This window comes from Peromyscus maniculatus, chromosome X, assembly GCF_049852395.1.
Source record: "Peromyscus maniculatus bairdii isolate BWxNUB_F1_BW_parent chromosome X, HU_Pman_BW_mat_3.1, whole genome shotgun sequence".
Taxonomy (NCBI): domain Eukaryota; kingdom Metazoa; phylum Chordata; class Mammalia; order Rodentia; family Cricetidae; genus Peromyscus; species Peromyscus maniculatus.
This window is the reverse complement of record NC_134875.1, coordinates 58,150,007-58,166,084: the sequence shown is the minus strand read 5'-3', so window position 1 is coordinate 58,166,084 and position 16,078 is coordinate 58,150,007. Positions and strand designations below refer to the sequence as shown.

Sequence of the window (16,078 nt, the reverse complement as noted above, 5' to 3'; positions counted from 1 at the left end):
CTACACAGAGAAACCCTGTCTTGAAAAAAAAGAGTATCTTTTTGTAAATGTTTGTGGAAGAAACATTTGGGTAGCAAAACTGGTATCCTCACTCAGGATACTTCATGGCCAATCAAAGTAACTCCTGAATTTAAGTACACCTCAAAACAGGCCAATCTAATGTCTACAGGACTATATGGAGAAGATTCACTGATGAGCAATATCCTCGCCTGGATCCCATGAAGAGCAAGGCATCTAAGAGCGTAAGAGCAATGGCAGGCCCACCACTGACCTGCCATCTGACCATTTCATATGTGCATCAAGGGACTGAAAAGGTAGAGAACTACCAACTGTCTCGAGGCTTCAACTCAGTTAAGTCCCCACTGCTGATAGGATCCACTCTAATCCCATCCATCTGTCCCTCCACCCATTCATCTGTCTAGGTCTGATCGGGCGCTTCACCTCCACAGGCTCCCTGGTCCTGCGCCTCGCCCCTGCGAATAGACTCAGTGCTAAAGCTCTGCTCAGTTATGATGCTGTGGCTTTGCTTGAGCCATGTCAACAGCTCTCCAGCAGGATTGATTAGCTGACTGCCACGGATATCTCTTTGCAGCGGTATCATCAGCCCCTGCCTCTGCCTCCACTAAAGTCACCATGAAATTCTTCAAGTTCACTGTGGCCTCTTTACTTTTTTGTAGCCATTCTATAGCCACATAGATAGATGGTAGATACTTTTTTAAAGATACTTTTAAATTACTTGACACATTAGTAAGGACCCAGAAGTCTCCTAACAGAATGCATTGACCAGGTTGTGGAGAAATACTCCTATGTACCACTGGTAAGAATAGACACATTTGTAAGTACTTGTAGAGAGTGATTAGGCAGTGTTTTCTAGACTTGAAAATTCTGATTCTGGGGGTTTATTCCATAAGTTCACTTGCATATGTTAACGACATGTATTAGGCTGTTAATTATATCATTACTTGATAGAACCAAATATTGGAAACAAGTGTCCAGCAGTAGGACTAATTAATATAGTAAGATGTTCAGTGATGATAAAAAGAAAGAGGGATCTTATAGGGACTTGTCATGTGGGCCACATGTCAGAACCACAGATGGATATATTTGTCTTTTTCTACAATGTAAGAATTTGTTAAATAGCAATAAACTTACAAGCTACTGTAGGTTGTGCTTTGAGAAGTAGTCTTGATTTTTCCTTAATACCAGGCTATTGGCAAACACCATTCATATATTTCCATCTTAGTTATTAATATTAAGTCTTAGATAGCATATTCTATGTGAGAAGCCAGCTGGGAGACCAGCTTCCACATTTTACCCCAGGGTACTCTTGGGGAGTGAGGGGTAAGAGATTTAGATAGAAGGATAGAGGGGAGAGAAAGACAGAAACAGGATAGCTTCGGGAGGGCCTGGATCCTTATCCACTGGCCCCTTCTGGCTCTTCTAAAGGGCTTTTTATAGGAATGCCAAGGGGTGGAGCAAAAGACCTCCCCTAGCACAGCCAAGTGCAGACCCTTTCCAGTCACCTAGAAACCATGCACATGGTCAAGCAATCCTCTAATGCAGCTTTGCTGGGTAAAGCAAGCTCAGATCTCACTAGGAAACCTTTGTGGGCCTGCACAATTATAAATCATATAGTCTATGAATTTATCTATTCATATCATTTAAAGATTTAATCATTCTCAGAGTACTTTTGAGGCATCACAAGTTGTTTTTCTAGTTCCACTGATTCCTCAATGGAGCAAACATTATGAGCAAGCTAAGGGAAACTATATTGATGATAATTAGCAGAGGATATACATTTAATTCCCTGAGTTTATGTATTTATATTTTTATTTACTTATTTTTGGTTGTGTCGAGAATCAAATCCAAGGCCTTGCGCATGTATCGATCCTCTTGTCTCTACCTCTCCAGTGCTGGGATTACAAGTGTGTGCAGCTGTGTCCCACTTCTTATGTGGGTGCTTAGGATCTGAACTCACGTCCTTCACCACTGAGCTATAAACACAACCCCTGGAACTCAGTCTCTCTCTCTCTCTCTCTCTCTCTCTCTCTCTCTCTCTCTCTCTCTCTCTCTCTCTCTGTGTGTGTGTGTGTGTGTGTGTGTGTCATTTGTACATGCATGCAAGCACACACATGTATATGCATAGGCATGCAGTGGCCTGGTATCATGGAGTAGCTTCCTCAATCGTTTTCCACCTTATTGTTTGGCACAGAGTCTCTCACTGAATTTGAAACTAACCAATCTGACTAGCTGCACAGGCCAGCAAGCACTAGGGGTCCTCTTGTCTCTACCTCCCCAGGGCTGGGATCCCAAGCGCATGCAGCTATGCCTCACTGTTGATGTGGGCACTGAAGAGCTGAGCTCATCCTTAGGCCTGTGCAACAAGCACTTGACATGCCATCCTACAAACTATGAGATGATAATTGTCAAGCATGCTAGGACATTGAGGATAGCCTGCTCCAAGGATGCTTTGATTTTTCTCCATGAAAATTCTACTGTGATTTCACAGCTGAACTTCGGAACAATACAGTGGTCAAGGGTTTCATCGTTGGGTTCATCAAAAACCTAGACTTGAATGAAAAGCTCCATTAATTATTGATGGTGACTTTACTTCACCTAACAGAATCCTTTCGTCCCCAAATGGAGATGCAAGAAGTGCTTACCTCAGAGATCATCAATCTCAAGCAGCAAAACTGGACATAGTAAATATTATCAATAACTTGACTTCCATAGGGAGGTCACACAGCATGTAGCAATCAATGGTTGCTACATGCTGTAGCCATTTCTTTTTCAAGAGTCCCGATAATTGCCTCTTGCAGATGACTTTTTTGGAAGATCATAGATATCTTTTATAGGAAGGAACCAACAATGACAGTACTAACAAGGGTAGCAGGAAAACAGGAGGCAGTCCTTCTCCCACGGCTTACCTCAGGGGGATGCCCCACAAAATGAGGACGTCTGCAACTCCACTCATACTTATCCCACTCACGAAAAGAATTTGAGCAGTTGTTGGGATGACTCTCCCCTATGCTTTCCTCTGTTTGACCCCGGACAATCCCACTGAAACATACAAGGTAGGACAGTTTGTGATCATGAATTATCCAAGATCGGGGGCTGGGATGTGAGAATGGGATCTAAAGACCTTACCCCAGGCCATGGATCCCTAAGCAGATGATATAGACGATAAAAAGGTGATGTGTATACCAGAAGAGCTCAAAATAATTCCTACGGATAAACTCCACAGCGGAAGTTACCATGAGCACCAAGGCGGTTGTGGCAATCACTCCAGTAAGGCCAGCAACACTGGTAAATGTTGCATACATCACTGTCTGCGGAAGGAGAGATGTCAGTCTGGCACAAAATCCCCCAAGGATACCACGATCTTCTGGATCATGACCAGATAGATACCCAGGCTTTTCCATCGAATCACCTCACCGTGTTTGGAGAGTGGATGGGGTTTAGCCAAGAATCTCCTTCTTTCTCATGAGCTAGGTTGGAGAGAACAGAGGCAAGAGATCCATCCATGGCCTGCTGGCTTCTGCTGTAGCGTTCAAAGTTAAATAGGTGTGCAACGACATGAATAGCTAAGTGGAAAGATGGGAGGTGTCAGGAACATTATGGCAACCATACCGCTCTGAAATAAGAGACCTCCACCTATAGTGCCCAGCAGAATACTGAGGCCACAGTATGCACTCAACACAGAAAGGCCCAAGACCTCCCTCACCACCCCCCATTCGGTTCCCAAAGGAATAGATTATATACTCCATGAACGTGGGTCTAAAAAGGTGTTTCGTAAAGAGTTCCAGGTGCTCGTTAAATATTTTCTAACGTTTATATGCACAGGCAAATGGCACTGCGCCTTGAATCACCTGTTGTCGATGGTTGCATGCTTTGCCCGAGTTACCTGTGAATACGCAGATCATATATGCCACCAACTTATGAAAGATGAGGTTGTGGTCCAAAGGCTTTCTCAGTGTGCGGTTGCAAAACTACAAATGCAAAGTCATCCTGGTCAGGTGTCACCAGTCAGTCTGAGTGAAATTGCAGCAACATGTCTGCCCTAGCCACAGCGTACCAGTACCCCACCATCCTCATCCACCGAAGGAGACTCTGGGCTCCCTAGGGACTTGGTAGGGAACTGTTCAGGGACTGTTCCTTTCGTGTGAACGCTGAGCTAAGCACAGCCAGAACTCACTGAGCAGGTGCCCCTCAGGAAGGAGAGCAGATTACGACACACAGGAAGCAGGATCACCATGCTGTTAAAATTCAAGCACAAAGCAGAGGCTCGGGCAAAGGCCAAGGCAGTCTGGAAGAGAGGAGAAAGGAGAGACTGCTACTTGATCTCAGCATCCAACAGGCGAGGACTGGTCCAGCCCAATTTTCTAAGATGAGCAATAGGACATTGGAGTAACCAGCACACCAGGCCAGTCTCTTTGCCCAAGGGAGAAAACGGGCTGAGCTTGCTAACTGGAATTGAGACTCAATTCCCATGACAGTGTTTTGGAAATGTTGGGTGATATATTTGCTAATGTGAACACGAACAAGATTCAGTAATTGCACATTAGCAAATACAGTCTGTGGATGCAATATTTTGCAATGGATACTTTTATTTCATGTATTTAACTATAATTTTATTGTTTGCCCTTTATAAAATAGCCTTGGAGATCATATATACTTTTATATATTTTAACTAAAGCTTATATTTAAAGGTACAATTATGGATGATGACTATTTTATTCTTTTTCTACATTTTCTAATGTTGAAATTTTAAGAAAGCAATACTTGCTTAGAAAATAAACATTTAGCCAGTTGTATAAGACATATTTAAAATGGAACACTTGGAGCAATATTCTTAAATATAGCTAGAGATAGAAGGGAGAGCCTCTCTTTGCTCAGTGCTGGGCATGGGACACAGGGCCCAGGTAAGCATTGTTCTCTGAGAAAGTGTAATTTCTAAGTGCAGAACTTCAGGATGATTTCCTTGAGTGACCAAGGAGCATAAAGCAAGAACAGTAAAATGTATAGGCTGGTCATGGCAGCTAAACTCAACCTCTCAACTCTATATAACTGGTCTCCAAGTTGCTTTATGTTTTTTTGGACTGCTATCTATGAATTATGGCAATCTTATAGTAGTAATTGGGCGGGGGAGCAGTGAGGCTATTTTTCATTGCACTTCATTCAGCTCATTGGTGAGTCTTACATGTATTCCTGTAAACAACTAAACAGACAAGTATGGGTGAGAATTCACACTATCTTAATCTTTTAAAATAAATATTAATGCATACCTCTCACACTCATGGATTGGGAAAATCAATATTGTTAAAATGGTTATATTAATGAAAGTAGCCTACAGACACAATGCAATTCCCCTCACAGCTCCAAGGACATTCTTCACAGAACTAGAAAAAAACAATCCAAAGTTCATATGGAAGTACAAAAAGATGCTGAATAGCCAAAGAAATCCTTAGCAGAAAGAATAATGCTATCAGTATCACAAAACCTGATCTCAAATTGTACTACAGAACCATAACAACAAAATGGCATGGTAATGTCACAAAAACACATATAAAGGGATGGGGAGATGGTGAAGCAGGTAAGAGCATTGCTATGTTAGTGTGAGGAACTGAGTTCTAACCCCTAGCAGCCATGTACAAAGCCAGGCATGACAGCAACATCTGTAACTACAATGCTTGAGGAATGTGGGTGGAGACAGGAGGATCACCAGAGCTTGCTGGCCAGCAGCCTAGCTCCAGGTTCAGCGAGAGACTCTGTCTCAAAGGAATAATGTGGAGAGTGAGAGAGCAGAAGACCTGACAGCTCCTGGCTTTTGAACAGAAGTACTCACACCTATACACACAGATGCACCTATACCACACACAGAAAGTAAATGATTTTATAAAACAGCTATAGGCTGATTAATAGAAAAGAAGACCCAGAAATAAACTCATATACCTACCTGCACCCAATATTTGACAACAGTGTCAAAAACACATACTGGGGAAAAAGTCAGCCTAATGGTTCTGGGAAAACTGGATATACATCTGTTGAAGGAAGAAACTATATCCATATAACATACTCTGAACAAAAATATCAATTCAAAATGGACTAGAGACCTGAATTTAAGGCCTCAAACTCTCAATGTGGAAGACATAGGAAGACACTTCAAGATATAAGTATGGGCTTTCTGCAACAGACTCTAGTAACCCAGGACATAAACCCCAGAATTGAAAAGTTGAATCAGATGAAATTGAAAGGTTTTTCAGGGGCTAGTGATATGGCTCGGCTGGTAAGGGTGCTTACTGTCGATCTGAATTTGATTCCCAGGACATACATGGTGGAAAGAAAGGAAGGACTCTGGCTGTAGCTTGCATGTGTCTCTCTGCATGTCTCTGTCTGCGTCTGTGTGTGTCTGTCTGCGTCTGTGTGTGTCTGTCTGCATCTGTGTGTCTCTGTCTGCATCTGTGTGTCTCTGTCTGTGTCTGTGTGTCTCTGTCTGCATCTGTGTGTCTCTGTCTGTGTATGTGTGTATCTGTCTGTCTGTGTGTCTCTGTCTGCGTCTGTGTGTCTCTGTGTCTGTGTGTATCTATCTGTGTCTGTGTGTCTCTGTCTGCATCTGTGTGTCTCCGTCTGCGTCTGTGTGTCTCTGTCTGTGTGTCTCTGTGTCTGTGTGTATCTATCTGTGTCTGTGTGTCTCTGTCTGCGTCTGTGTGTATCTGTCTGCATCTGTGTGTCTCTGTCTGCATCTGTGTGTCTCTGTCTGCATCTGTGTCTCTGTCTGCATCTGTGTGTTTCTGTGTCTGTGTGTATCTATCTGTGTCTGTGTATGTCTGTCTGCATCTGTGTGTGTCTGTCTGCATCTGTGTGTATCTGTCTGCGTCTGTGTGTATCTGTCTGCATCTGTGTGTATCTGTCTGCGTCTGTGTGTATCTGTCTGCATCTGTGTGTCTCTGTCTGCGGCTGTGTTCATGCAGGCCGTGAAAGGAGAAAGGATTGTAGGGAAAGAGCAAGAGATCTTAAGGAAGGTGGAAGAAGGGGGAAAAATGAGAGAGTAATGGATTGCATGTGACATGAAAGCAGAAGAGGAAAGATTTCAAAAGAGGGAACCAGCAAGTTGGGCATGGGGGAGATTGGGGAAGGCTCTGCAGGGGAAGGGGAATAAGAACAAAGGAAAACTGACAGACGTGTAAGAAACAGCCGTCATGAAAACCCTTTATGTCTTTATATGGTAACTGGAAAAAGGAAGGAAGCGAGGGAGCGGGGGAGGGAGGAGGGAGAGAGGGAAGAAGAAATGTATTCAACTTAAAAAAAAAAAACCAACAACCATTTAACCATTTTTACATCCAACCTAAACCCAGGACAGTGTAAGCTCAGTGAAGCGAGCCAGGTCAAGATCGCCTGGTGTCCACACTGGCTTTCAGCATAGGCAGCACAGTGAACAAAGCTGTCCTCCTGCTTTCCATTTCAGACTTCACAGGAGCCATGATCTCTCCCTCTGCTGAGTCACACTCGGCCTGGGTTTGGTACAGACAGCCTGTTCCATTGCAGATGAAATCGTCTCTGCTCATCTCAAAGCTCTTGCCTTTCCACATTGGCTCCCCCAGTGTACTTATCTGAGTCACAGAGGATTCTTGAAGCTAAAATTGGCAAGTAAATTGAAAATAGAGGACTGTAAATTCTCATCTCCACAGTCGGTGGCAGTTATCCATCCAAGATAAATTCTTTTTAGAGACAAACAAGCAAACAAAAGCAACACTTATTTCACCCAATTGCAGAATGTGGAACTCTTCCAATGTATACTCATGTCTCTGTATCAACCCATGTTATTGAAATCCTGTGGTCAGTAAGGCCTCATTTACTGTGGGTTTAAACTCCTCCCTCTGCTCCTTATCTGCAGCGATTCATACTTAATTGAGTGCTTCTCTATTCTCCCAAGGTGAGCATGAATCTTAAAATTACCCTATGTAAATGACTCAATCAATTATCGTCTATTAATATAAAGGCCTGATAATTCTCTTCAAACATGAAACGCAGTGGTGTAGGCATTGTAGATATTTAAAAAGCCAGCTTTAAAACTTAAGCTTGATCATTTTCAAGTTTTCTTTTGTACCAGTATACTGGATGTTGATCATATTCCCTCCCTCCCCTCCTCCCCTTCTTTCCCTCATCTCTCCCCTGTCTTTTAATCCTCTTGTCCTCCACCAGTTTTACTTCTACTTTCCTGTCATCTACACATGTGTGCTTTTATTTCTTCACATAAAACTCGAGACCTGCCAATGAAAGAAACCAACACATTTGCCTTCCCAGGGCTGCTTTGATTCACTTAATATAGTTATATTCAGCTACATCCATTTTTCTGCAAAGAGCCTAATTCTGTTTCTTCTTAACAGTCGAAAGAAGAAAGCCGTTTGTTGTGTCCACACTGCATTTTGTTTGTCTCTCCCTCTGCTAACAGACCACAAACAGTTTATGCCTATTAAATGGAGTCTCTCCATTTCAAGCATCTGCCTATTTGGATAATGTAAACATGATTTCAAGATACCAGCTTGAGGGCCTTGAATGCAGAGTTGGGGAGAGATGCTTACTATTGTAAGCTGGAATGAACTGGCTCCACTAAGATCACATAAAAAGATATCAAAGACAGATTGAGTGTAGGACGTGATTTCCACTCAGTATCTGTAGTGTGATCCTTTTTTGACTGAATTTAAAAAAAAATATGTGAGTCCCACCGTATTTGTAGACATATATATTAAGCAAAAACAACTTTCACTATATTAAAATTAAAAAGTAAATGAACAATACTACCTGCCTTGGAACAGAAACAAAATATGTGCCTGATGCATTTGTGGATACATCAGTGTGACTGTTTAACACATGCAGCAATCTATTAATAGTGCTGATCTCTGGGGAGTGGGATAAAAGGGTTCTCACATGTTACTGACACACTTTGATCTCACTGAAAGCAGCATCATTTATAGTTCATCTTTTTTTTATTGAAAATAGTTTTTTTTTCAGGGGCTGGAGAGATGGCTCAGTGGTTAAGAGCACTGGCTGCTCTTCCAGAGGTCCTGAGTTCAATTCCCAGCAACACATGTTGGTTCACAACCATCTATAATAGGATCTGATGCCCTCTTCTGGCCTGCAGGTATGCATGCAGAGCACTCATACATAAAATATAAATAAAATAGAAGTTTAAAAAAGAAAATACTTTTTATCTCACATAATATATCCCAATTACAGTTTCCCCTCTCCTTACCACCCCCCAGCTCTTCCTCACTTTCCTTCCCTTCCAGATCCACCTCCTTTCTGTCTCTCACTAGAAAATAAGCAAGCTTCTAAGTGAATATATAATATAGTATAATATAATATAATGTAATAATAAGATAAAACAAATCTATACAATGAAATAGAACAAAACAGAAGGAAAAGAACTCAAGAAAAGGCACAAGAAACACAGAACGTGAGACCTTGGAACACCTAATCCTAAACGGGATGTCCCCATCAAATCCCTCCCCTCAGGGCTCAGGGAACCCTGCAAAAGAGGGAGCAGAAAGACTGTAAGAGCCAGAGAGGATGGAGGATACCAATAAAACAAGGCTTTCTAAACACAATAGGACTGATGCACATATAGACTCACTGAGACAGAGGCATGCAAAGAGCCTACATGGGTCACTACCAGATGGGGTCCTAGAGCTGGAAAGAGAAGAGGACACAGCCCCCATCCTTAACCCAGAAGCTATCTCCAATTGCTAACCACATGCAAATGGAAGTTGTTTCCCCCAAGGGCATCTCACTAGGGAAACAAACTACTCTTAAGTGCCCAGCAGTAGATGGCTAACTGAAGACAAAGTCAGTGGCATACTTGGAAGTTCCTTGTCTCATAATGTCCTGTCAGGACTTTTAAAAAATTATTTATCTTATTTAAAATTTTTAAATACATTCATACATGTATACCCTACAGATCCTTTGTGTATATATTATGGCTTCCGGGTTAGTGTTTTTATGCAATTTCTGAGTGGTTCTCTATGCCTATAATTCATTTTTAAATAAAGCTTTAAAAATCGAAGCAGCCACAGGATATCAGTATGATTCACTTCTCTGCAACTGACTTTTTGGTCATGAAGTAAGCAAGTTCTTAATAACTAGTCATATTTATTGCATCGTCCTAATAATACAAAGCTATTTTAAGACAAATTAACACTTCCTTTGGAATTCTAGTTTCTAAAAGGGGATAGAGAGTGAACTTTTAAAATAGAAAACAGCAGGATGAAATAAGCAATGAACAGAACATTCAAATTCACTGTGATCTCAACGTGTGTCCTTTGATTATAATGAGAAAAAGGTTTTTTAAAGGAGAGCTTCCTCTGCATATGAACATTGAGTGAGTCTTTGGGGAAAGCTATTGAAATAAAGCTATGTCAAGATGGAAGTGTTTTAACAAACCCCCTCTCTGTTACTCCATAGTACTGAGAAGCGGAAAGCACGTTTTCTGTCCTAACCAGGTAGGGCCCAGGTGCACCCCTCTGGGAAGCAACTGCCTCACCTCCAACTTTCCACCTGGCCACCTCCAAACTGGCGCACTCCGCTAACTCCCACCCCCCTCTTCCGTACTTGACCTGGCACCTTTCCAGCCAGCCTCCTCATCTCTGTTCTTACCTGGAGATAATCCAGTGTTTCCGTAGACCTGGAGTTCTGTAGCGGTGTACGGACTCCCTTCTAGCCTCCCAAACCCCTGGGTAGCCCTCTTTTTTCACAGGGAGGCATTAAACCACAGCAGCGGTTTCCAAGTTTTCCTTTAACTTTTAATTACATTTATTTGTGTGTGTGTGCATGTGCGCGTGCGCGTGCGCGTGTGCGTGTGTGTGCACATGTGCGTGTGTGCGTGTGCGTGTGTGTGTGTGTGCATGTGTGTGTGCATGTGTGTGTGTGTGTGTGTGTGTGTGTGTGTGTGTGTGTTGTGGAAGTCAGAGGACAACTTCCAGGAGTCAGTTCTTTCCTTCCACCATGTGAGTCGCAGGTATCAAGTTCAGGTCATCTGGCTTAGGGGCAATTGCCAATTGCCTTTACCTGCCAGCCCATCTCGCAAGCCCCAACCAAGATCTCCTTCTTAATTTCTCTATTTTCTTTTTTGTTTGTTTTTATTTCTTCCTTAAATATTTTAATTTATAATATAATAACTAATTATAATATTATTGTAAGTTAATTAATATATATTAATATTATTCAGAACATTATTTTACATTGCTAGGAATCGAATCTGGGACTTGAACATACCAGATAAATGTACTACAATTTATATTTATCCTCAGCAAGCTCTTATATTTTGGTTGTGAGCCTAGCCTTTGACGGCTGAGCCGTCTCTCCAGCCCAGCAAACTCTTAAAATCATATGCAGGAGGCCATATGGCAGGTGAAGGCTGCTCTGGCCAAAGTAGAAACAGAGGCAGGAGTTCTATCTAGGCAGCCTTCTGGCTCTCTGTAGGGTCACCTGAGCTTTGGAAAACCAGTTGCGAGTCACTGCCCAATAGATTTCGTTAATTCATGTTTTCCTTATTGGGCCATGTTTTCCTTACTGGGCCCGAGGAGTGTGCACACTGTCAGATGTAGCAAATTAGAACTTCACATGAAGCCAGGCATGGTGTTACACACCTTGAATCCCAGCTTTCTGGAAGCCAAGAGGCAGATGAGACCCTGTCTCAAAAAAAAAAAAAGTCTCATGAAAGTGAATATCTTTGTATACTTATGTATATAACTGGAGTGGAGTGTCTGTATATCAACATGGCTCATCATTTACCTGAAATTCAAATTTGAATGAGCATCTGCATTTCCCCCCTGGTAAACCAGAAGAAACCAAAGAGCTGGGTCAGAAAGGAGCAGCAATGGAAGGTTGTAACAAACAACACCAACAACAGAGGAAACAGTAGGCAGGCCTGCTGGCACCTGCCTGTAATCTCAGCTGTTCGGGAGGCTGGGCCATGAGGATGGCAAGAGCGAGGCCATCGTGGGACACATAGGAAACCGATGTCTTAAAAAAAGGAACACCCAACATAGAAACTGTCCACATCACAAGCACAGTACTCACCCCAAGAATTTCTCTTGTGTAAAAGTACTTGTCAGACTTCTCATAATTCAGGAAGGCATACACAAACAGAAAAATGTTGAGCCCCAACCAAGAAACCTAGAAGAAAAAACAAGCAAGTAATACGGAGGAATTGGGAACGATGTACGGAAGGGTTAGGAAATAATATGGACATCTTGAGCATTTTGTGTTCATTCATTTTCATTTTAAATTAATATAATCCTGCTATGATCCAACCTGTTTTCAGAGTGGACAATCTGAGACATGCATCAGATGCTAATGAGGAGGATCAGCAACCTGAGGCCCATGGCCCACACATGGCTCATCATCAGATTTACGTGTCCTCCAAACTCAGAATGTTTGCAATTTTGTTTTCACTTTAAATGGTTGGAAACATCGACAGGATAACATATCATGACATAATATATATATATATATATGAGACTCAAATGTCATTGACTATAAATAAAGTGGGACTGGCATGTCTACTCTTTTCCGTATCGTTTATGGAGATTTTCATGATGCTATGGTGAAGCTGAGTAGCTGGAACAGAGAACAAACAGCTTGCAAAAACTTAAAACCCGTGTCCAGCTTTCTTCAGAAACATCTGCCACTTCCCGGACTGGCTGGAGCTTCCAAACTATCATACCTAGAAGATGGCACTAAGTGACCATGTGAATTTCTGAAGAAACAAAGAATAAATTTAGCATCTTTTAAACAATGCCCACTGGAAAAAGACTAAACCATTCCCAGATGGGTCTGCCTCTTTAATTATACCCTGACATATTATTTTCCTGCTTTTAGGTTGTGAGACTTTTTTGCAAACTAACCTAGTGTTTTGGAGTTGTGTGAGCTGTAAGGACTGTGTGTGCCTGTCTAAACCTCTGCACTTTGGGTAAGAGGGTAATTTGGAACCCACTCTGTGTTGCCATGGAGATGAATCAATTGAACTCTAGCCTAAGTTTGGAGGTGCTAGTCTGCAACTGAGCAGATCTCTGTAGCACTGGGATGCCTTTTCATACACCCCTGACCCCAAATCACTAAGAATCATTTCAGCCCACTGGCAAAGGGTCTTAGCCTGGGGCATGGCCCATTCGTATTCCCTAGATATAGACCACTCACAGGCCAGGAGCAGTACAGTAAAGTGGTTCTAAGTGTAACATTGGAGTCAAACATCTGAGGCTCAAGTTCCAGTGCCACCACTTAGTACCTCTGTAATCTTAGACATATTTAAGTTCTTGAATCAATTCTTTCACCTATAAAATGAGGTATCTATCTCAGAGCCATGTCGTGGGGCTCGCAAAAACTAATGCATGTGAAGTGAGTAATGCAATGCTTTATGTATAGTACAAGCTTACGAAAGGCTAACTACATGTTGAAGTTCTATTATCACTAAACTAGCTTACTCACACCTAACTTCCTTCCTTCCTTCCTTCCTTCCTTCCTTCCTTCCTTCCTTCCTTCCTTCCTTCCTTCCTTCCTCCCTTCCTTCCTTCCTTCCTCCCTTCCTTCCTCCCTTCTTTCCTCCTTCTGTCTTTTTCCTCCCTCCATCCCTCCTGCCTTTCTTCCTCTTCTTTTGTGTGTGAGAGATGGGGTCTCATTGTAGATGGTTTGACCCAAGCTAGTCTTGAACTCCTAAGCTTTAGACAAGCCTTCCACTCCAGCCTCCAAAGTAGCAGGAGCAACAGGCACCACATCCAATCAATTCCCTCCTGCCTCCTTTGCCCAGAACTCTTTGTCAGAATTGAATGGCTTTTAGAGACTGTTTGATGCCAGTGGAAAAAGAAAATTGAAAGCCATAGATACTTTAAGAGTAATTAAAGAATAAGAGACCATGAATCTGAGGACTGGGAGGTGTATGGGAGGACGTGGAGGAAGGAGAGGGGAATGGTCTAAATATAGTATTCTTATATGAAATTGTCTAACAAATAAAATGGGGAGGGAAATGAGTTTGGTGAACAGAAAAAAAAAGCTCATCTTGGGGATCAGAAATATTTCCAGATGTGAGATGGACACAGGAACGCAAAGCTCTGTATCAGCCCATCGACACTTGTAGGCCCAGGAAGTGAATTAACAGCAATATCTGGGAGTCAGGAATTTCATTTCCCACTGGGAATGGAAAAGAAGGTGAAGCGCAAGAACTTCTTGCGAGAAAGAGGAGTCAAAATAGTCTGAGTAACGCATCCACTGTTTCAAACGTGTACATAGGAGTGAGTGCACACCAGAGATAGCAAGAAGTCGAGCTTGCCATCAGGGCTGCCAGAGGAAGGGGGGAACTAGAAGCCAGAGAGTTAAATGTGACTCATCCCTATAAGCGATGAATTTCCCCAGCCAAAAAAAAAAAAAAGAATAAAAGGAGGGGGCAGTGCAGTGGCTTTTAGAGCAGCAAACAGCCTTTATCCAAAGCTAATCAATTCACTTGATTAGTCACACGTCCCTTCTCCAGCTGATCTCTCGCCACCCACACCATGGAGGACCTGAAGTCTGGAAAGAATAAATAATTTGGTCAAGGTCATCCAGTAGCAGAACTGAAAGTACTTGCCAGATTTAACTTCCCCTAAGCTACTGATCTCTCTGTTATAGTGCAGAAGGAACTAAACACGGGACACTGAGTATTAAAAATATAAATCATGGCAACGCCTGATTTAAAAAGCTCTTGGGTTTTCATTAAATACCAAGTAAAAATTCCTCCAAGGTCACCGCATACTTTTTCTCTGAAGCATCTGAAAAGTCCTATAGGGCTCAAGAAAAGCAAAAAAAAAAAAAAAAAAAAAAAAAGAGTCAAGAGCCCCAGGAGAGAAATAAAATACTCAGAATGGAGAAGGACATGGGAACCTCACATTTAGGTGTGACTTACAAACGTAGGAAGAATGATGTGAGAAAAAAGGTGCTGTGTATGCAAGTATGTGTCTGTGTTTGTGTGCATGCATGAGCATGTGTGTATACATGTGCATGTACGTGTGTGCATGCATGTGTATGCAAGTGTGTGCATGTGTGTGTAGAAAGGGATCCCATATAGATGGAATGGTGAACAAGTTCCAGCCTGAATACCAGTGAACTGGGTTGGAGTCATAGTTTGCCAATTCACTGCACAGTCTAGATTGATTTCCTTCATAAAACTCGGGGAGCCGTATGATGCAGTAGCTAGCCATCAGCATGTTGTTATGAAACACTTGAAGTGTGCTAATTCTGATTGAGATGTGCTGTGCATGTAAAGTACACATGCTCTTCCAAAGACCTAGAAACAATTGAACAATAGAAATTATATTGAAATTGTCTGTATTGATGACACACTGAAAGAATGACCATGAATTGCATCGCTCAAATCTCATCTGTTTCTTTTTATCCTTTTCAGCACAAGTATGAGATAATTTAGAAATTCCTCAAGTGACTCATAGTATATTTCTATTGAGCATTGCTAGGTCAAGATGATCTCGAACATCACTTTCATCTCAGGCAGTCAATTATTTTATGAAATTTTGATGGCAACAATATAGGGAAGATAGAAATGAAGACTCCATGTCAACAGTTGGAAATAAGACAGGAAAGAGAAAAAATGGAAACAAATTTCAACCGCAAGGCCTCATGGTTTGGAAACATGAACAACTGCAAATCATTTGGCTTTGTTCTCTCATCTGGCCTAGAGTTGGCTTTTTCTAAATGATAACTGGCTTTGACAAGCCAAATAATTGCTATAGATGCTTTCTCTTTTGAATAACTTCACAAATATTAACAAACATGATGTCTTCTTACTCTGATAAAATTCCTAATTAATAGGAAATGAAATACCACTTACCAGAAACAAAACTGAAAGCCAGTGGTTAGCCAGCCAGTTTCCCATTGTCAAGTGGAAGTTTGGAGCCTCCATGGGAGCAATGAGGATTCTGGAGAGCTCCCTCTCGATAAACACTTCTTTCTGTCCAGCTCAAGGTCTGAGTGTGCAAGATGCAAAAATGCACACCTACTTAAAAGCTTCCAAAAGTGAATTCTGCCTTCCTCTTCT

The 16,078-nt window shown here is 42.0% G+C and overlaps 1 protein-coding gene across 1 annotated transcript in view; it reads right to left on the bottom strand.

Annotated features, from left to right (window-relative positions):
• The window catches only part of Nox1 (NADPH oxidase 1), a 26,951-nt gene extending 10,873 nt beyond the window's left edge, over nt 1-16,078 (bottom strand). Inside the window, exons 1-7 of the mRNA XM_006986419.4 lie at nt 15,872-16,078; nt 12,079-12,174; nt 4,196-4,306; nt 3,905-3,989; nt 3,436-3,584; nt 3,148-3,329; nt 2,928-3,060 (exon numbers count right to left, since the gene is read on the bottom strand). Coding sequence (XP_006986481.1) covers nt 2,928-3,060; nt 3,148-3,329; nt 3,436-3,584; nt 3,905-3,989; nt 4,196-4,306; nt 12,079-12,174; nt 15,872-15,943 — 828 coding nt within the window. The 5' untranslated portion in view covers nt 15,944-16,078. The remainder of the gene's footprint in view (nt 1-2,927; nt 3,061-3,147; nt 3,330-3,435; nt 3,585-3,904; nt 3,990-4,195; nt 4,307-12,078; nt 12,175-15,871) is intronic.